Genomic DNA, 22,919 nt, shown 5'->3' on the forward strand with positions numbered 1-22,919 from the left:
GTAGATTTGTAGTGTCGGTGCTATAAATACTCAGTAAAGACTTTAAAAATCTTTATTAAAGCTGCACCTACTGAACTCATGAGACTGTGATAATGTTTAAGAAGCAGCAAACAAGCCAACGGCTCCTTCAAAAGTTTTGGTTTTACCACCTTGTTCATAATCACAGTTACTACTCTGAGCACTTTGAAGCAGTCACTAAAATACAGCTAGTTAATAATCACAGTAAATATCTGCCGTTTAGAGCAACGCTCAGCTACTCTGGTTATCTGGCAGGATTACTCTGATCCCACAAATCCTGACACTTGCTGCAGGACAGCAGCCTCGCTGAAGGCAGGCTGCGGCATCTCTACCTTTTTTATTTAGGAACACCATGCAGTTTTAAAATGCATGGTCAGGTCCAAACACGTTGTCACTGGCTTGCTTGCACTGCGAACAGCAGTGGGGTGCACCTGCTCAGCTGTAGCTGCTAAGGAGATGTGTACATCTGCCTCCCACCTGCACCAACAACCACCTGTTTTCTTTTCCAGCCCAGTATGGTACTGACCATCAGCGTTCTTGTAAACACCGAAATCTGGGTCAATTAACCTCATGTATGACAACAGAGCATAATATCTGCCCAGGGCTATAACCGATCTGTACAACTTTCCGCGGAGTATTTGTCTCTCCGTTTTCCACTCTGCCTCACCACTGTTTCAGCCCTTTGGCTCCGGATCACTGATCGCCTCCTTGCACAACATGGAGGACACCCACCCACCACACACGTGGCACAGCCCTAGATCACGCAGCTTAGCTGAATCTTTTCAATAAAAAAATCTTTGAGAAGGAGACAGTGTGTTAAAAGTCAGGCCTTTGCCTCATTGACAGATGACCCTACTATATCACTGATTTTAGCAAAGACAATCACTGGTTTTCCATCATACCTTATATATAAACATGAGGATTTTGTTTTAATGCATGCATACAGATAAAAGAGAAAAAGAGCTTTATGAAAGGACTTGCTTGATAGCAGAATCTATTTTTAAATTTACACAGATAAATATACAAATAAAAGACCCAAACCTCTGGTGATTTTTCTCTCCTAAATATTTATTATCCTCTGCCTAGAAAAAGAATTTCCATCTTCTATTTCCCTGAATATCTGAATGAACATCTCCAGCAGTTTTCTAATTCCACATAATTTGTGCACATCACAGCAACATCAGGATTTCTCCATAGCAAATCAATTGTTGATAGCTTTGGCTCAGCCAGATATAAGCTTTAGCATGACTAGATGACAAATGAAATCACAAATATGGCAAGTGGCTGTTACAGTGAGCCTCTCAAAAATAAATTACAGTTGCCATACCATTTAGCCCTTTGATTCTGACTTTGTTTATCCTTTACCCTTTCAGTATATTCCCCAAAGAGAGAATGAGACAGACATGCTCCAATTACTCTTCTTCGGTAAGCTGTAATTCCTTGCAAAACTCCTTTGTAGTTGGCACTAATCAATGTGAAGAAGATTGGCAAAGTCCAGCTCAGTCCCAATGTATGTAAGCTTAAAAAAACCAACACAGATATTACAGAAAAAGAAATAGCAAATATAACGGTATGCTCATTACAATAACACAACACTTCATGCAACCTATGTTGCATGACCAGTCCGGGCGAGTCGTAGCAGTTTCATAAACTTTGACAATGATACAATTGGGCAAGGAAGGAAGCAGCACATACAAGCTAAGGGTCAAGTCTATAGAAAAGTTGTGCTTTCTGAATTCACAGGGCATAAAGTCTTCTATATTTTTCATGAATTTGTTCAAATACTGTATTTCCTCTTTTAAGAAAAATCTTTAGGAAGCAAACTTTATAAGACTGCTGGAACCATGTGCCACTGAAAGGATTAATTGAAATATTTCCCCTATTTTGTGAAGTTACCTCTGAAGAGAAGCCACCCACCCCTAAGATGAAGCTTGAGCCCCGGTGATAGTGTCAGGCTTGTCACCACATGTGATGCCAAGCGTACAGCGAGCAGTGGAAGTTAAGACAACTGATTACAATCAATCCAGTTATTGCAGCTTAATGAGTTACTGCTGATTAGCTTGAGTCCTCATGACTGACAACTTTCTTTCCTTGACTCAGGTAATTGCAAAGGTAATGTGTTAACTTTTACCTGTTTTCATTATGTCTCAATAGTTATAAACAAATACAACCACTTTACTTCTCGTGACTAATCCCATGACTAAGTTTTGAATAAAATGAGTACAATGCCCCCCAGTTAAAGTTTTCAAGCAGTTACTGGCAAACACATTATTGGTTGAAGGCCATAAACATTTATCCAGTGCTGCTAGGCACCCTGGTGGCAAATCAAATCTTTTTGTTCTGATCAGTCCAAGAAAACTCATGGCTTTTTTCCCCTAGTGATTTTAATGCAAAGATTTTATAAGCCTGTGAAAGGAATTGCAGGAAGCCTGGGCATTTTTCTCAGTAGCCATCTGAGTTTTCTTCTGTGCTCACTGCAGAGGAGCTGAGTTATCAGCACGACTGAGAATGTTTTATAGGGGTCAGCCTCTGCCTCTGAAGAGTCAGCTGCATGCACTGAAAGCGTCTCTAAACATGCATGAGAAATTGCTGTGTATGGACCAGAAAGTAAAAGCCAAGGCTAAAGCTTGCATTGAAGACATTCACATGAATGCCACGCTGTTTGATTTTCCCGAACAAGATATCACTGTCGCATGGCCCTGCACTCACAAAGAAAGGAGACGCAGTTCAAGGACTGACAATAGATACTGCTTTTAAGACATTTTTCTATCTTTTTATTTGTTTTTCCTGATGGTTGCTACAAGCAAAGGAGGTATTCAGAAATCTAACTGCACGATACAAACACAGGCAGCAAACTAAGTTGATGGCATGAAAGGTGTATCTGAGAACACAGAGTTGACAGAATCGGAGTCAGATTTTGTTCGAGTAGTTTTTAAGATACTCTCAGCAATTATATTGTCATTAGGAAACAGTTTTACTTTCCCATTCTGACTTTGTTTTGGCTCGTGCACGGGTTCCAGGAAAACCACCCGTTTACCAGTGCTAGCCTTCTTCTCGTCGGCTGGCAGCTCTTGCGGCGGTGTGGAATTCAGTATGGATGAGTGGGCAGTGCTTTGGTTCAGCTTCCTCTTCCTCCTTTTCGCCTTACATTGACACGGACAGGGGGTCAGATAGAGATACAGCAGTACTAAAACAATACTGGCTACACAGGCAGCAAGGGTGGTAAAAGCTGTATTAAATGCTTCATGAGCGTGGGACCTGTTCACTGTGAAATTGCTAACATTTATTCTAACCTCTATGGTTTCATTTAGTAGTCTTTTCTTATTTATTGCAATGCAGGAATACAGCCCTGAGTCCTCTAGCTGGGCATCTGTTATCTCCAGGCTGCCGTTACGAAACACCTTAAAGTTGTCGGTCTCCCTGTCTGGCTCCAGCAATCTATTGTCTGGACTAACCCAGACAAAGTGCGTGCCCGCATCGCTGATTCGGCTGTCACAGTGCACAATCAGCCTTTCACCAACCTGGGCATCGTGAATAAACCCAAAGGCTTGGAATGAGCTGTTGACGGTGCTTTCAGAGCAATTCAGAAAGTTGTCGTGCAGTAAAGGCAGTTTATTGTAACCTCTTGGGTCTGATCGCAACAAACAGGTGTACTCGTTTTTGAAGTCCACCACCGAGCTGAAGTGCCTTTGATACCAGAAGATTAGCATGGAGTACAGCATACAGTCACAATAAAACGGGTTGCCATGAAGATAAATTCCACTAAGATGTTTGGCCGGCACTGAACTCAGGCGCTGAATAGGCATTGACTGGATGTGATTAAAGGAAATGTCCAGCAACACAAGGTCTGTCAGTTTATGTTTTCCAGTGTACAAGTCCAGCGGGAAATGCGAGAGCAAGTTATAGCTTAAGTACAGTTTCTGCAATTTGTACAATCCTCCGAAGGCTGAAGACTCTATCTGTGTTATCTGATTGTTGTACAGCAGGAGAACCTCCAGTGCCCTTAGCTCCTGAAACACAGGGCTGCCCAGCGTCTTCAGACTGTTGGATGACAAGTCTAGGTACTTCAGATTTGGCGTTGTGGAAAAGCTCCCAGTGATAATGCTGCTAATGCTATTATGATTGATTATTAAAGTGTTCAGTTTCTCAAACAGAGCTGGGACCCATTCAGGCTCCAAAAACCCAATTCTGTTATAACTCAGATCCAGCCTTTTCATACATTTATAAAGATTTCCTGGCACCCGAGAGAGGTTCTTATTGGTGCAGCTTACAATATCACTGGCACAGATGCAGGTTGTTGGACACATCCCCGGGGCACTGCCACAAACGCTCACTGTGAAGACCAAGAGGCATGCCAGTCCTTTGCAGTTCACTTTAAAAACTCCAAGTCGAGTAGGAATTGTTCGCCAGTTTAAAGACATTGTCGCTGTCTCTTAGCTGTCTCCCAGTGCTCCTTGCCACAGATTATATGTGCAGTTAGCTTTGCACTAATCGCTGTCAAAAGAGGGATACAGACGTACAGCACGTTAATATTTATGATTCATACCCTGCCTGATTTCTTATGTATGACTTTTGAAAAATACGGGGAATTAATCCTTGATGTTTCATAGGGTTAATTATAAAATCTAGTTGTTCTTAGGTGATGTAAGCTTAACATTGGTTTTATGTAAACATGAAATTCTGCACCCGTGTGTAAATATTCACACTACAGATACGATATTTTTTCTCTTCAAAACAATGCAACTATTCTTCAGTCTTGGATCAAGGAATGCAATTTCCGACAGTTGATTAAAAAAATAAATCAGAACTGTTCCTCTGTGGAACATGACCGGGCAATGATGTCCCCTACCTGTTTCCAAACCAACCCAGATAGAAAACTCCTGGTACAGGGAAGAAAAAGCCTCATCTAAAAATGCTATTTTCTTGTCTAGTGGGGAGCAGTTACAACATGTGTTTCTTCCCAATCAGAAAATGTCACACATTTTCAAGTAAAGAATTTTCTCAGATTACTTAGCTTTAAATGTCATGTGAATTTCTTTCTTTTTTTTTTCTTTTTTTTTTCTCCCCCCCCCCCCCTTTTTTTTTTTTTAAATTCAGTTACTGATAGTTCAGGTAGCAACAGCCTATTTTTAAAGTTACTCAAGATGTCCAATTGGAATATTTTGTATTCTGCTACTTCTACCTTTGCCAAAATAACTGTTGAGGAGGAAATCTTCTATGCCTGGTGCCTACCTCAGGCGCAAGTTTTGGAAACTTTCAGTAAGAATGAGTCAGCCATTTCTCAAAACTTAGTAAAGGAAAAAAATATTTTGCTCATACTTAAATAGTAAGAAGAAAACCAACCGTACCCCTTTCTGAGAATATTTTAATGTCACTGTGGTTTGAAGCAGGGACGTAACATTTGGCAGGGGTGATTTCGTGCCAAGCGATATGCTTTTTGCCATCTCCTAAGAAAATGTACACATACTTAGCAGAGTAATGAACATTTCTGTTCAACTCTTGCCCTCCCTGGATACCTGTTAAGAGTTTGTCAGTAAATTCCCAGGTGAATCCCTATGCATTGATTAACCCCACCCCTTCACAGCTCAAACGCAGTATTCAGCTCCCACATATTAACCTCATACTCATTTCTGCAATCTCACCCACCTGTCGGTACAGTATCTGAGCAGGACAAACCCCGCAATGTCTGCTCTGTGCTGCTGATAGTGACTATAGCCCGGAGCTGGGAGACTGCCTCTGGGTAGCAGGGAGGAGTAGAAAGAAACAACCTCAGATGGAAAGGAGTAGAATAAAAGGGGAAGTTGTATTCTCTGATGAGGCAAGATGGATGAAGAAAGGATGAGTCTTGAGTACAAAAGCATGAAAATCAAGACCTAAAGGGTGGAGGACAGCAGGGCAAAGAAGCAGCCAAAGAAGGGGAGAGAGGGCAAAGGAGGATAAGAGATGCATAGGGAAAGAAGGGCAAAACCAGGGGAGGAGGATGCTAATGGAGCATCATCATCGTTACTAATGAACCAACCGAAGAGGAGGTAGTTTGAGGATGCAGAAGTCAGTTAAGGCATATGAGACTGGCAAAGCAGATGGGGAGGGTGTAAAGGGCAAGAAGAGGGTTAAGCAGAAGAGGGAAGAGTTTCAGGAAATGAACCTTAGAACACACTTCTCTGGAGAATTTGCATCTGCTACTTATGAATCTAAGATTATCTATGCAATTAATTAATATATGTGAAATGCACTAATTTCCACTCCCCCTCAGTTCCTTATTCCCCTCCTCTCTAACTCTTTCAACCCAGCCTGCCAATCTGGCAGGCTGCTGTCTTCTGCTGACAAATCTTCTACTCTTGAGTCAAGTGGAAGACGACGTGCTATGAATCTAAAGAGCTGAACCTTCTGATGACCCATTAAAAGAAGAAGGCAGCAGGATGGGAGAACTCACCTTTCACAAGAATTTACATATACATTGGCTTTAAATATTTGTATTCCCAAAAACTATATTAAGAGAATGGCAGGACTGCCAAGTCAAGCACTCAAAAATTAAAGTGTCAGAATTAAGGTTTTCTGTGCCATTTTGGATTTTATATACAGTCCTTAGTTACACGATAGCTTAATTTTTTTTCCCCAAAACCTTTCCTCACACTGTGCACAGGATCTGAGGAAGAACAGGGAAAATAAAGGGTGATTACATCAAGAGCTCAGTAAATGCTTGTATCTGAGAACTGGAGCATATGTTAGCCTCTGCCACAGAATTCCTGTGAGATCAGGCAAATTATGTGAACTGGTGACTGTTAGAAAATAAAGAACATATTACAGTCACCAGCTTGACACTTAGAAAATAAGGAACCTCTGTGTATTAAGTTTGGGAAGGACTGATCTCAAGAAGCACTGAGATGAGAGTCAAAATGCTATGGCTTAAGCTGGCACTTCTGACTATAAAGGCTTCTCCTTGCTCCCTGTCTACAAAAGGGATATAGCAACATGATCTTAACTATAGGAATATTGTAAAAATAAATTAATTGATTAGAATAAAAGCTTAGTATCAAGATTTATAAAGTTTTCTAGGCTTTTAAGATACCACTGAAGTATCTAACTGCATGGGGTTTTCAGTGGGAAGTTAGGAACCCAGCGGAATTATTTTTTTAACCAGTCCTCAGCACCTAACTTAGTTGGTTTTGCTAGCTAGCTAGTCTTTTATGGCAACAATTAATAGATACAAGTTCTTCTAGAGGGTGAGACCTATGAAAGCATTATGGAAATGACCATCAGGAAATAATTCTGTACCTCAGTCTGGATTTGTATGGCATGTAGAACATAAGACATAATGGAAACACACTGACAGATGAAAAAACAATTTAATAACTGCTCATTTAGTTAGTATATTGCATGAAGCAAGGTATCTGAAAACTGCATACCATAAAACCATGTGTGTGACAACTGAATTATAAAGCATCCACAAAATGCAAGACAAACTGCTGATGCATAGGTTGCCTTCCCCACTATTTGAATGCCTGATGTTGCAACCTATGCAGCATAATTTTTAATGTAACCACACTTGCAAAAAGATGAATGGCACTTTCAAAAATCAGTTCCTATGTTGACTATAACTGCGATCCTGGAGATAATCCAAATGGGACATACTAGGTCCATGCACAGTTTTGGATGGGTTACCAAGTTTAATCCAGTAAATAGTCTTGCACATTTGTTTCTGTCCATACCTACAATTATCTCACCAGATACTCTGAGCTAGTCTGCAACCAAATCCCAAGGGCAGATCAGTGGCTGGTGTAAATCAGCATAATACCTTTGAGTTCTAAGGAGCAAAACCACTCTGCAAGGGCTACAAACTGGGTTGTGCATTTCCAAAGCTCATTGAAGTTGCCAAATGAGAACTGTTTCAGATAACTTCAGATAACTTGCCTTGCCTGGCAAGACAAATCTAAATTACAGACATCATAATTGTACCACGGGCCACACAAGGCTATTCTGAGAGTACCCTGACAAGCAGAAACCTTCCTTGCCATGCCCAACTCACAGTGCAGTGCTTACATTCCCAGCAGGTTCTCTGCCCTTCTGGAGAGCAGGACCATTGAGCTGCAACTTGCCCCTCAACCTGTGTTCCCCAAAACTTCTGCATAAATTACACAGGATGGTCTCCAAAGCCAAGCACGATTAACAAATATTTATAACCTCTGCGATCATTTGAACTTCTTCAAAATGACTGCATAAACACTTCTGGGTCAGTAATGTGTACATGTTAAGTGGCAAGGAAGAATAAAACCTACAATCAGCCTTATATTAAAACGTGGCATTTTGTTTCATCTCAATAACATTACTTCAGGTCTTAGAAACGTACTATTTTACAAATGTCAATATTACATATTTTCTCAAGAGAGATATGGCTATTAAATACTATCAGCTAACGTGCCAACAGACTCTGGCTAAGTACTTCACCATTATTTCTGAATGAGCTGGGTAAATAGCTTTTTTGATTTATAGTAAAGTGAAAGGTATGGTTGGGAGTTTTGTACTTGAATTCTTTTCAAAGAAATAATTTCTTTGTGGTGTTAAAATGTGATATTTTAAGTTCACTGCCAAAAACACAGTACTCTGAGATGAATCATCTGTGCAGTAATGGTGCACATGCTTCTTAACTGTTTGAGAAGAAACACAGGACATATCCTCATATCATAGGGAATATCCTCTTGTTGTCAGGAACAGCTCAATTGACTACAACAGATCAACTCCTAGAGAAGTTGAGGATGTGGCTCTTGGTTTTGATCTTTTTAATATGTGTGTTTGTTGGGTTTTGTTATTGGTTTTTTGTTTCTTTTTTTTTTTTTTAAAGTAATGAGCACCTAGAGCTGCTTATGGAAAACGGGAATGCTGGGCAACCATAAACAACCTCACCATCAGTTATCACTGCAAGATCAGCTAACGTACTAAGTACTCATTGCCACTTTCTCTGGGCTCTCTCTCCCACTAATGCTACACTAATAATCTCTACACCAGCTTTCTCTTCTGTAAGTACCTTCAGGCTTATTGCTGTTTCTTCCAGGGAAATCTGTACACCAAGCTATCCCTCCCAGTTCATTTGAGACTTTATGTGGCACATCTCTTAATTTAAGTAGTGAACTGGACTGGAGATCACAAGTCACCTGAATGCCTTTGCAAATGCTACCATCAGTCTTTTCAATGTTAAACAAACTGGATCGATAAGTAGGAATAACATCTTGTACATTGGTGATGCAATGTCCAAGTCCCACATCTGGCTGGCACTTTCTGCACAGTGAAAATGCAAGTATTTGCACACACCCCCCCTGTACTGCTGCAGAAATACTGTTGAGCCTCTAGAGAGCTCAAACACTGGAAAATATTAAAGATCTCAGTCCACCCTCCAGAAGGTCCACACCATTTCTACATCTCCTAGCTCTTTCCCTTGTGCCACGTCTCCTGTGACTGTCTCCTCTGACTCCTGTCGCCCAGTCTTGCCAGCCCACAAGTCACTCATGCACCTTTGCACCTTCCCATTGACTTCCAATGCCCACACAGTTGCTCTCCTCCTCTTACCAGTCTACATATCAGATGATTCAGGGTTGTGTTAGTTAAATATTAATACATGAAATGAAACAGTGATGGCTCAGGTGTTAACAATGTTTCCTCACAGGCCTTTTTTTTTTTTTGGCGTGGCATTTGACAAAGATTTCCTCATGAACTTGGAAGAAAAAGTGAATGGTAGAATGAGGTTTTATTAATTTATAACAACAATATTATACAATTATTCATGCTTTTAATCATAACTTTATGAATCCTGCTTAAGTACATGATAGAGCTATTAATTACAAACAGACTAGTGGCATCTTACATAATTAATTTTTTAAAGTGTTACACTTATAAGGAAGGTCTGCATAAACTTCCATTCCTTGTGTGTGTATGTGGGATGCTGTCGGAGGAAATATCCCCTTAGTGGTCACCTTACTCCAATCTCCAGGCTCTACTCTGCTTTTAGTGCTCCTGCGTGGGAAAGGCACTCTCTGCATCAAATCTGCCTGACAGCTGTGCTCAGCATTTCTGACTGAGCAGATCTGGATTACCCAGCCATCATAATCCATGAAATTTAGTGACATGATGGATCGGAGAGCAGAGACTGTTGGTGAGCTACCTCTGGGTGATGTCTTGATACACTGGACTAAATCTCTGAACTGGGCTAAGCTGTGCTTGATGCAGGACCTAACAGTGATGAAAAAATGGCTTTACATCACCTTTGCAGCAAGCTGATCTGGAGGTCAGCCTGGCAAATGGAGTGGTCTCTCTGGCCAGCACCTGGCCAGACCTCAACAGTGCTGAAATAGAGATGAATTTGCCCTAGTAACCTTACGCAGCTAAAACTATCTTCTCCCACTCATCCCTCACTAAAGATTGAATTTCTCTGAAGACAGATTTATTTATTTTTTTTGCACCCATGATAACTCACTTGGCTAAAAGAAAACGGAGACACAGATGAGCAACTAGGTGACGTACCACGGAGCCTGAGTTGGACTAATCATCAGCAGCCTGTCTACGGCAGTACCAGCTACATGAAGTCAACACCTTGCAGCTCTTATCCCTCTTGAGAGAGTACAAGGGAAATACACATCAGTGAAACAACAATGCATCCTTTTTGCCATGTTACTTTGTAAATCGAGCTGCACCCTGGCTTAAACCTTGCAAATGACTTCAGTTGCTAAGGAGATCAGCAAATAATTAAGAAAAAATGCAATGATAAGCGGCAGTGCCTGTTACAGTATCAGTAACCAGCCTCCAAACAATGCCAGATCTTACGAAAGTTGAGTTGCCCAGCATAGGATCCTCACCGCCTCCTAAAGCTTCTCTGATGGGCTAAACTTAGGAGAAACCCCCTTGCCTAAGATGGGGGACTTGTCCCCCCTTGTCCTCCGATGGGGACTGCCCCCCGATCCCTACGGGGGGGTCGGCGGAGGGTAAAGTTTCGGCGAGCCCGGCGGCCGGGCGGGCTAAGCCGGCATCAGTCCGGGGACATCCACTGGCACCGCGCCGTACCCTCGTCTCGCCCACCCACCCCCCGAGGGGTCTCTGACCGCCCTCCCCGGGCAGGCCCGGCCACAGCCGCTCCACTCCGCGGCGGAGGTAGGGACCGGGTCTTCCCCGCCCGTTGCCGGGCTGCGCTCGCCGCCGGAGCCGGGGGCTTCGCTCGGGCGGGCTCGGGGCGCACTTAGTCCGCCCCGAGCCCGCCCAAGGGAAGCCCCCGGCTCCGGCAGCCCCGGCTCCGGACCCTGCCCGCCCGCCATACCCCAGCTACCGCGGGGATGTCTGCTCCGTGAGCCCACCCGGGCAGCATTACCTGGAGCTCCCGGCGGCCCCTTCATGTCCGGGGAGCGCGATGCCGGCCCCGCCGCCGCCGCCAGCCGCGGCCCCGCATGCTCCGCTCCGCTGCTGCCGCTGCTGCCGGGGGAAGTTGGGGGCCGGCGAGAGCGCGGCAGCGACTCCGCTGCGCTCCCCCGCGGGCGCAGGCAGCACTGGCCCGCTGCCCCCGGGGATGGAGCGGAGGCCCGGAGCCCGGTACCGGCGGCGGGAGAGGAGGGAAGGCAGGAGACTCCCGGTCACAGCGGCGCCGGGGTTTTTATCCCCTCCTGCTCCGCCCTCCCGGTGCCCCCCGCCGCGCAGCGCGGGACCCAATGCCGTTTCCCCCCGACGCGCTCCCGGGGGCTTCCGCGGCAGCGGGACGGAGCCGTCGGTGCCCCGGGGGAGGAGCGCGCCGCCTGCCCCGCTCCGCCCCTCGCCTCCCCGGGGGGCCGCGGCCCCGCGCGGGGGAGTGCCCGCCGCTCCGCCCCGCTCCGCCCCGCTCCGCTCCTCGCCAGGGCAGGTTCCCCTGCCCGGCTGGGCTCAGCCCCTCCGGTGGCGAGCAGCCCCGAGCCCGCCCGGCAGCTCCTCAGCGCCAGGGCTGGGGCAGGCAGCCCGGCTCTGCAGCCGCCACCGGGGAGGCAGGGTTTTCGGGAGGGCGCAGCAGAAGATGCGGTCCCCGTTAAATGCATGAAAACTCCCCGTGCGCGGAGATGGAACCGCAGCGTGTTCATAAGGGGCAGATAAATGTAAACGGCGTTGTGTTAGCTCTGGAAAACAATCCTCCAGTTAATTAAATGATCAAAACCCACGGAGGCTCCGTAGTAAACTGGGCTTTGATGGAAACAAAAGAGTCTATGAAACGATACAAGGGGTTACCTACAATTAGTTGCCGTGTGCAATACAATTAATTGTCTTGACCATGGGATCTGTGGGAGAGCTGCTGCAAGTAGGGAAGCGCGACCAGGTCAGGAAGAGGCAAAGCTGCAGCTGAGAACCTAAGAACACCCTTCTCCTTCCCTCTGTTACACACTGATTTTATTCCCCCCCAGCAAAGTTTCTCACTACATTCCCACCGTAATTTAGAGTACCCTACATTTAGAGACTGAAACTGAACAGGGGCTAGTTTAGCAAATGACAGAGATTGTGGATTTATTGTCATCCAGGCATACGGTTTACAGAATAATTCTCAGCAAACGGGCTTGCGTATTAAAGCTGCTGTAAATCACACTTTTCTTCCAAGGGCACATAGCGAAGTGGTTTTTAATATAAGGGCTCGTGGCTAAATATAGTGCTCAAGGGTTCATTCTTGTCCTAAAATTCATGCTACAGGCAAACTAAAATTATTTAGTATGGTACAAAGTATCTGTTAAAGATGTGATTCAATACACATTGAAGCCCAGTGAGCTGTGGGTGATACCGCTATTGATTTCAAAGACTTTTTGAGCACTACCTTATCATAAAAATTCAGCTTTTTAGTCATAATTCTTATTTTATGTTGAATTTTTACGTTTCTGTGCATTTGGCTGATACACCAGTGAAGTAATTTTAAACTCCAGGTTATTGATTCGACATTGATTGGTTTCAGACCCTCCATTGGAACATTCATTTGTTTAAAGAAGCTTGTTGTCTTCGTTTAGACTAAACCATTAAACTTTTCTAGTTGCTTCGATGTATCAAAATACTGGGTGAAATTTAAGTTGATCACATTGACAATACAGTCTGAGGAAGACAATAATAACTTTTTTAGTCTCCTTCCCCTGCTATCGAAACTGAAAATGTTGAGCCTGAATTCTTCTTAAAGACCTACTTATGGAATGAAAACTCCGTCTGTAGTAGCGTATGGAGTAGCTGTCCATCTGTGAGTATTTTGCATACTTTCTTTAAACTAAACTGGTTTTAAAATACTAACAATTTTAATTGCAGTTTGTTCAGACCTCGGTAAGTGTGGAGCACTCGTAGGTACAAAGTGACAGGACTGCTTGTAGCCAAGTTATTTACATTCCAGCCATGAGATCTGGACATAGTGATAATTACTTTGGGGAAGGCAGGACCCAAATCACAGTGAAGTGTCTAATACTTAAGGCAATAAGAATTTTGTTTTCCAATGTTATTTTTCTCGTTAATGCTGAATGGCATTTGCTTTTTATGTTGGAGATTTCAGGGCCCAGATGCTCAAGAAACTGATGGGAGTTGTAATGATCCTTAGATGAGCTGCTCAGCTTACAGATAGAGGCCATCTGCCAATAATCAGACTTTGCAGAGAAATCGTGATCAAGGGATGCATCGAACGGTCTGAAAGGAGTTCAAAACCACAGGATTCTTGTAAGTCTGGAAACAGCTGGTTGCAAGCCCAGCAATTCTTCGTTCCCACTGAATGTTGACAGGTTTGCCCATGGCATGATGCAATCTCATTCATTGTGCTATTTCACAAGATAAAGGTGCTTTTGTCACTTGTTACATACTAAATTACAAGGAATATTGTTTTTTAAAATCTAATTTGGATGGGAACAATCAGTAATTAGCTTTCTTCTACCAAATAGTACTGATGTGAAAACAGCACCTATCCAAAATCTTTGTTGATCATACATGGGCACAAGCCGTGTGAAGCTGACAGTACATTAATTAGGACGTGAAACCTTTCTCTTGATAATCTGTACAAATGTAAGGTTTCTGGCATCACCAGTAGAGATTTTTATTGCAGAGAATTGCTGATAGCTGTCTCCTTCTTCCAAAACCATCAGGATCCTGCCTGTGTTTTCCTGCCCCTGTACCAAACTATCTATTACAGTGAAAGCTTTTCAGTTCTTGTTTTCATGTTCTGTGCAGTGCCAGACTGATGGGGTTTGAGAAGGGCTTTTAATAACAATATTTCTCTTGTGCTCTTGAAAGCCCCCACAAATACAGAAATACCTCTAGTATCTTCAAAAAGAACTCTTTTTAGTAAAACAGCAATTTTATTACAGTTATATCATTAAATTGATCATTAAAGGCCTTTTTTTCCAAAGCAGGATCCTTATTCACCTTGGCTTCAGGGAGTTTACAGTACCTTCATGAGCAAGCAGTGTAACTGTTGGGCTAGGGTCTAATTAGGAGAAGTCATGGAGGTACTGAAAGAAAGGCATATTCCCCACCTTTCCTCTTACACTCTGCTTTTGGCAAGGGCAAGGGTTTTCTGCCATAGTGCTCACACAGGAAGAAGGATTTCCACTCTCCAGTTTCAGGTCTGGTTATATACATTATAGCCATTAGATAACATGCATTAGAAAGGGTTACAGAGCTATCTTCCTTTTTGTGACTCCTCTCTCTCGGTCCTGCATTAATTCTGTTTCAGTGCAAGTCCAGTCTGGTGGTTAGGGTACCTCAGTGAGCTGGGAGATGTGGGCTGCAGTCCTGCATGCGTGAACTCTGAACCCCCAGAGGAACGCAGGGAAGCAAGCTGCGTGAGGACTTAAACACCGATTTGTGAGTACCTAGGGGGAAGACTACCTCTTCCTCCCCCAGTCATGTTTTAGAAGAAAGTGGTAGTTGACACTGTATTTTGAATAAAGTCTACACCAAACAGCTTGACAATACCTAGTGGACCAAGCCCCTTAGCGGAGAACACTTGGTCCATGGATCCTGTCTGGGCTTCGGTGTGAGACACAAGGCACAAATTCTTGGTCCTGTCAAGGCTCTAATGCTTTCAGCATGCCCTGAAGCAGAACATGACTGCTGTCCTGTCTGGGGAACTGGAGGGTCAAATCCTTCAGTGCCACAGGGGATGAAGAGAACAAAAGGCAGGTCTGTCAGGGTTGGCAGTGGCAGGCTTGGGTTTTAAAACTCTTGCCATATATCAGATGATGAGCAGGACTGTCACCTGAGAGTTGTAATCACTCTTTTCAACTCTGTTTTCCAAGCAGTTTGAAGCTGGGCCCTAAGCCCAGCTCTTCTGTTCCACTAGGACACTGCTTACCAGGCTGCTTACCAGTCTCCAAGGGCTCAGCCTCTTTTCTTCTTTTTTTTTCTCCTGAAAGGCTCCTTTTTACTCCCACATGGGAATGAATACTATTCGTTAGACTAAAGAGAAAGAAAATAAGAGAGTGATTCTTTAGCCCAATGCGTGGAACACGGGAGGATTGTACTCACTCCCTACTTGGGCAAGCGGTTCCTCACTCCCCATCCTTAGACATTCAGAAGTTCCTTTTCTTCCTCTCTGTCACTCAAACCTATTCTATTGCTCCTTATTTTCAGTTTTATAGATCTGCAGGTCTGGAGGGGATGTTCAAAGAGCTGTGGAGTGCCACCTGTCCGCCAGTGCCATCTTTCCCTATTCTGTCCTCAGAACTGCCACCAGCTGGTAAGTACTATTTATTGAACAGGGAGTCAGAACAGCTAACGTTAAGTTGAAGTTCTCATTAAAGGTGAATATACTTCAGGATAAAAGCTTTTTACTACTTATATTTATTGATTTAGCCCTGACTTCTTGCCCTTTCTCCACTCAAATTCCTCTTTAGTACCTAAAACGTCAGTTCCTCAGTTTGGCAGATTGGCTGTCACTTGCAGTCCTCTCTGATGTCTTTGCTATCTCAAGGATTTCATAAGGCCAAAGTGGGAAAAAGACCAGCAGATACATCTTAAGTGTCTCTGTTAATCAAATTGATTTACTTTAAGGGTCTCCTTGCTGTGTGCTGGTGCCATCAAGTTTGTATATAACTTACAGAATGTGCAGTTTATGTCCTGGATGATTTCTAAAACACTGAAAGAGCTTGAACCGAGGTATTCACATCCACAGGTGTGTTTTGTATGTGTTATGAAAAGTAAATGAACATTCTGAGATGCATTCTTATTTTGAGCTAGATTGGCCATTGAAATCTAAAAGTTTGGAAACAATGGAGGTAAGTGTCAGTGGCTTGTGTGTCCTTGTGGATTTTTAGGGTCCTTAAGTCTTAGAGTTTGCAGATCTCAAATACACCCAGAGACATTGTTAAGCAGTCTTCAAGTCTCTGGAGCACATTTACATGCAAGGAAGGCATTGTTAAGCACTGGAGGATAATTTATTTTCATTTTCTATTCCAAAGGCAGCACTTGAGAAAATGTTACAAATTAACAGAAAGTTATTGGTTCAGTGAATTTAGCCTTTAATAATAAGAACATTTGGGAAAGTAATTTGTCATGGCCTCGAGCAATCTCTTTTAAAGCAGTACGATAGCTTTTCTATGATAACAGGTAGGTAACCTAACCTTTAAAATACAGTTCTTCATGCAAATAAACCTTGCTGATGGACTTAAAAAGGTAATTTTCAATGCAGTCAGGCATTACTTATTTCTTGAGACACCATATGTCTCTCATAGAGCCAAAATAAAAGCAGGAAAGCTTTTTAGAACACCAGATTCATTTTGCAGTATAATGGGCTATAGTGAGTTCCTGCAGTAACTCTAAAATAACATCTAAAGAGAGAACATGCAAGTGGATTTTCTGTTAAAACTTGAATACTACCCCATGGCAATATATGAAGTATTTGTGAATAATCTCTAGATTTGCAATATCAGGCATAAGGGAAAGGAAGATGGGCAATCTCACCCTCATGACTTTAGTTGTTCACAGATACAGCACTGGAGTGGCTATACTTCTCAGGAGGTATAGTGCAAACCCATTTTGTGGATATGAAGCACTGGTAGGAGATTGAGGAGGTTCTGTGAGGTGTCTCATATTGAATGTGTGACTCATTTAATTGGCTCCTACCTCCTGCTCCCCCTCATACTTTTCATGGAGCTTCTGCACATTTTGTCTCCCACTCCAAGACCCCACATGCTGGATATGGCAGATCATGAATGGTCAGTCTTAAACATGATCTGTCAGGTCAGTGTGCCTGATGCCTGGAGTCATAGAGTATGAGAGAGCACAGGAGGTGGGGCATTGCAAAGAAAAAAGAAGAAAAAATAAAAGTAATAAAAAAGCCTGTCTAGAAGATCAGTCCCCACCTGCAGCTTTCCTCTGCATCTCTTTCTCCTCATATGACTCAAGGTGCCAGACATGGGCCCCCATTCTGTGACCAGCATGTGGAACCCCAGAGCATGGTGTTGCAGGATCCTCCAGGCTGATATGAAGCCACTAGGTCTAGCGATGCTGAGTTTGCTCGAGGGGTGGGGTGGGGTGGGTGTAGTTACACGGCTGCAAAGGACAGACAATTTTCTGGACACAAATTCCTGCAAAAGGTGGTTACAGATCTATAACTCCTCATAATAATGTGAAGAAATACTCTTTGGGAGATGTGAACTAATGTTGTATTTTTACCTTTTATAAAGCAACAAACTGAAGCTCCTAACAAGTACTATGACACCTTCCCCCCAGCTAGTGTCCTTTTTAAAGCAGATATTTTGCTACTAGCATTTAGCAAGTAGTTGCCAAATAACATAGGAAAACTATGTAGGAAAGAAAGAAAATTGTATATTACTTTGGTGAACAACACTTACTTGGCAAAGGCTTTTATGATCCATATTAATCCAGGCTGAAACTGCTCTGACTTTGCTTCAACTAATAACAGGGATGAGTACAACCATTCATTATTATTAGTCACTTTTGGAAAAAAAATAAAAAGGGTATAAGGAAAAAATCTGTCGAGAACAGGCGCTGTGATCCTGGACATGAATGCAGCTTCCCTGCTTATTTCTTTTGGTGATATATGAGCTGGAAATAAAAGGACACATTGCCCATTATTTATAACCATGCATCTTGAAATCAGCAAGGGTTACCATAGGGGTAGAATTTCGTTTACATGCAGAATCGTGTTCAGCATGCTGCTCATTCTTTCTGTTACAGCCATAAACCAGCATGGTCCCATGCAACAACGTGTCTCCATAATGACCATGTATTGCCTTCTTGTTTGCAGGGCCTGTGGGAGTCCTGGGGTGGCCTCTCGCACAGAGCAAGCCTCTGACCCATTTCAGATTTTGCAGAGAACCTTCCTCTTCTTCTTTCTGATCCTTAGATTTCAGGACTGAAACGATCGCAATGTTGTTCAGCACAGTTTGCTCTGAAGTTTATTTGTGTTTGCAGAAACTGGAATTCACTGCCCTGCTCTCTTGGTCTGGCTTGTGTCTTGTGCTGAGGTAAAAGTCAGTATCAGCACCTGCTCTGGGCTAAGTTTCATAGTAATGGATGCCAGAGAGTCCTCTTTAAACCCTGTTATTGGTACAAAGGGCAAGACTCATTTAAATAACTATGTTTTTTTTATTTGACTATATTTTGAGGCATATGATCTGGCAAGAGTTATGAGACTGAGTTGTGCACTTGATAGTATCCCTGTTTCAATATAGCGGTTAATGCCTGTATATAAATGAATGCATTTTTATTAACAGTAAATTTCAAGAATGTATTATATATCCTTATCAATGTACTCAGTTGAGGTTATGGTCTCTGCTAATAAGGATTCATTTCCAATACACCTGTGGTATCTGGATGGCTGATGGTGTCTGCGTGCTTGGGTTTTGAAAAATGGAGAACTGAGAAAAATTAACATATTCATAATAATCTCAAAATATTTCAAAACAGTTTGTCCTTTGAACTTCAATTGTAGCTGGAAAAAAACTTGACAAGTCTAGAACTTGAGACCAATTTTAAAGTGGAGGAAAAGAGTATTTTGAAAAATGATTACTTGGCAAATAAAGCAGAGAAGCATCTTTTGATCTTGTGCAAAAAAATATGCTGCAATTGGAAGCTTCCACAAGCTATTGCTGTTGTCACCACCTGCAGTAACACTAAATAAAGCAGAAACGTTTGGGACCATGGAAGAGCATATGGTAGAGACTGACCCTCCCTGCCTCCCGGTTCATTTCTATTCTCATTTCAATGTCCTGAAAAAACAATTAGTTCTTTCAAATCCTGAAACAAGAAAACTTGTTTTATCTTTGTGTTTTGCGCTTGATTACAAGCTCCAGTTGAAGATCTTCATATGACTGGAGCATCTGCTAGGTGTCCTGTCCAGATGGAATCTCTAGTAAAACTGAAAAGCTCACGTTCACTTGCTCGGTTCTTCTTCCCACAGTCAGAGAATTTGCTTGTTTCTTCTCCTTTACCCAGGTGATTATTTTTATGAAGCTTGTAGGTCTACCATTATGTCTGAGACTTCCACTCATCTGTAAGTTTGGCTGAAACTCAAAGTCCCTGGGGAGACAGACAGCTACAGAGACAGACAGCCTGTCTGCATAAGCCTCATTTACTTGAGGCACCATGTTAGAAACAGAACAGCTGAGCATAGGATTACAGCACCCAGGTCCTGAAGAAGGAAAAGTGGGAGATCCTGTGCATTGCCTCTGCCATTTTTGCCTTTAAGTGTGGAGGACTGTAGTCAGCTGTGTTAAAGGTTATGTACATATAGTATAATTGATTTCAGCAGATACTTGCACTTAGGAGCCAGTATAGCCTAATTTACAGCTGATCCAATTGATAAGAGGCTAAACAGAGTTCCATTGGTAGGTATTACCGAAGTTAAAAAGGTATTGGATAATTCTGGTAAATGACACTAGAGTATTCTGACCTGCTTGATTCAAAAAAGCTTTAAAAATGCAGGGCAAAATGGATGTCCCTCCATCCATTATTCATTCAGGTAAACTCATCCCATCATTATCACTGTTCCCTGAACTGATTTTATTTTTTTCCTTTCTTGGACTATATTTTTGGCTATAAGGCTTTTCAGATCTACCGCAAATTTAAAATGCAAAATCTGAGTCTGCCTAAGATCCTGATAGTATCTAAGTTACCATTTTTTTTTGCCCAGGACACACACATCTCTATCATTAAAGTCAGTAAGTAACCAGAGGGAAGAGATTTATAAAGCAGCAAATTTTGATGTCAGAAGAATGTCAGATCTGCCTTCAGCTGATTTTTTTGTAATTTTATTATTGTATGAACTACTGTGTTCAAGGAAACAAAAAAAAAATCAGTGCAATGTTTTATATGTATTATTCAGTAAAATACTTTTAAATAGGAATCCTACATTCCAAGCGGTGGAAATAAAATGCCATTTTAACCTGTGGAAGGAGTTTTGCTCTTTTGCCCCTAGAACTAGATCAGTTTTTATCAGACAAAGCCTTTATTATTTGATCAACTCCCTGTGCCCTCGCAGATGACCGTGTTTTTCCGGCAGACATCTGACTGCTAGAAGCTTGAAAAACAACACATGGTGAGGTAAAATAACTGCTGTGCTTTAACCAGCCAAGTCTGCTTTTCTCATGCTGTAAGCTCCTGTTCTTTTGGCTACAGAGAGCATCTGCTTTTAATGAACACAAATAAGCCAATAAAATTAATATGTATGTTATTATGAGGTTTCCTTCCCTTTCAACATAAATATGATTAGCATTTTGAACTCCAAATACCTTCTTTGGAATTTAAATATAGCTCCTTGTTTTTCTGGCATCGCTACAATAATTATGATCATACACGTTGGGAGAAGCTGCAAAGAGATGACAATTCGGGCATCTTCTCTGGTTATTCTTGGCTTCACATAAATCCATTAATACCTCTCTCTGGATTCGCTAGTGCTGATTTCTGTATTCACGTTTGTATTCAGTAGGATGTCACGAAGGCTGGAGTGAGTGGTGACAATAGTAAGATTAAGATCCAACTAAGAATTTGAGTCTGGTTTTAGTAGTTCCTTTTTTGGCAATTGAAATGCAGAGGGGATTTTTCCTAACTCGTAGAACTAAATGTTGAGAGTTGGTTGTTTTTTTTATATTGGAACAATTTTGCCTTTTTCATCTTCGGCCATTGCTACCTTTTTTGTCTTGAATAGTCAGTACCAGTACATTTTCTTTTATCCTTTTGTTGCTTATGAGTTTTGTGATTTGACCCATGGCTTGGACCCAGCCAAACATCAAAACGTGTCCTCAGATAGTATGTATGAATAGTTTTACTGAGGCTATCGGGTCATCTGTGCTCTTTATTCCTTAGTTTGGTTAGTGCCATCAGTAGCTGCAGGATGATTTCACCTTTGCGTTTCTACAGATCTTTTGGGTGGGAAACTGGGAGGATACAGTCAGTACTCACAGTCATTTTCAAACCTTGCCTATTCACCTCTGGTGATGAGTTTCCAGCAGTCATCTACTTCTCTCACTCTTCTGAACCCTGTCATAACTGCGCAGGAATAGTTCAGTTGTTTTTGAAGGAAATACAATTTGGTACGTTAGATAAAAATATGTGTGATATGTTTGGCAAAGCTCCTGTAATGTCTAACATCACCTGAGCTGAACCAATGCTTGTGAGTTGTGCACATTCCCATTCAGAGCTTTTATATAGATGAAGGCATAACATTTTTTAGACAGACTTAATTTTCAGTTTGGTTTGGACTGACAGTACATGGCTGGTGGGTACTTGATGTTAGAGAGCAAGTATGTTCTCTTGTAAACTTGTGGTCCAGATTATTAGTTTGTCATATCAATTCTCAAGCAGCAACCAAGGGATTAATTTTGCAAGGGCTGGTAATGCTGTATTTTGCTGAGGTCACTGAATACTTCCCATTGTAAGTCCCTGGTTTTGGTTGCTTATAACCTTGTGAAAATTTCACAGTTGGAGCAAAAATATTCCATGCTGGCTATCTGCCTCAGCTGATGTTTGATTAGGAAGTGTCAGGCATTTCTGAAACGTTCTGAAATATGTCTAGAAAAAAAGGAAGAGTGAACAACTGGTATTGCCTGTGTTAACAGAGTTAACAGAGGTGAGCGTGAGAGGAAAATTGTAATGGAAAAAATAGTAGGCAATACTGTAACTGATGGCTATTGTAAACATGCACACAGAAAGGTTATAAACTAAAGTAAACATAGGTAGCTTATTTCTGGTTGACATTGTGTCTCAACTAGTGTGAATCAGAAACTCTGCTGAAACACATTTATAAAAAAAGTCAGGGAATCATGGAATACTTAAGATAGGAAGGAACTGCTAGAGGTCATCTGGTCCAGCCTCCCTGCTCAAAGCAGATGCAACTTTGAAATCGGATCGGGTTTCTCGGGGTCTTGCCTAGTTCCAGCCTCTCTGAGCAACCTATTCCCATGTCCCACTTCAGCTTGTCCAAGTTGAGAAAACGTAGATCCCCATTCCTGGGCAGGTATGACTGACATTTTTCAGTCTCCCCATTCCTGGGCAGTTTTCTCCTGAGCGGAAAACCTCTGAATCACTCAAAGCTGTTTAGTAACATTGGGTAAAATTGTTAATTTCAGGGTAGATATTGGCAGTAGATGGCAGCTTTCTGTGAGCTTTCTGACAGTGATTTTCTGTGAGATAGTTACTTGTATAAAATGAAGTGTACAAGTAGCCTACAGCATCTGTCTGGAGTTAGAGCTCTCTTCTGTATTCCCCTCATTTTTGCTGCAGCCAAAAATGTACTTTTTCCTCTGTCTTCTCTCCCTTCCCCCAGTTTATGTGTTTCTAATCTAATGGGAAGGAGATCTTACTGGAAACTAAGCTTTCATTCAGCTAAGCCTGGGTCTGTGTGTCACCACCAGGTAAAAAAGCCACCTCCTGCTCCTAATAGTCACCCCACTCAGCCTGAGGATTTAACTTGGCAGAACTCAAGGTTC

At 42.4% G+C, this 22,919-nt stretch overlaps 1 protein-coding gene across 1 annotated transcript; it reads right to left on the reverse strand.

Annotated features, from left to right (window-relative positions):
• Positions 1 to 2,800: 2,800 nt before the first annotated feature.
• Positions 2,801 to 11,696, reverse strand: AMIGO2 (adhesion molecule with Ig like domain 2). Its single transcript, XM_072876868.1, has 2 exons — positions 11,369 to 11,696; positions 2,801 to 4,512 (listed from the first exon to the last, which is right to left on the reverse strand). Exon 2 carries the CDS (start codon positions 4,437 to 4,439, stop codon positions 2,874 to 2,876), a length of 1,566 nt encoding a protein of 521 aa, XP_072732969.1. The 5' UTR covers positions 4,440 to 4,512; positions 11,369 to 11,696; the 3' UTR covers positions 2,801 to 2,873.
• Positions 11,697 to 22,919: the final 11,223 nt, after the last annotated feature.

Source organism: Ciconia boyciana, chromosome 1 (assembly GCF_034638445.1).
Source record: "Ciconia boyciana chromosome 1, ASM3463844v1, whole genome shotgun sequence".
NCBI lineage: Eukaryota > Metazoa > Chordata > Aves > Ciconiiformes > Ciconiidae > Ciconia > Ciconia boyciana.

Bases quoted from the DNA above. Each gene is read 5' to 3' on its own strand.
- AMIGO2 (XM_072876868.1), bottom strand. From the start codon at position 4,439: ATGTCTTTAAACTGGCGAACAATTCCTACTCGACTTGGAGTTTTTAAA.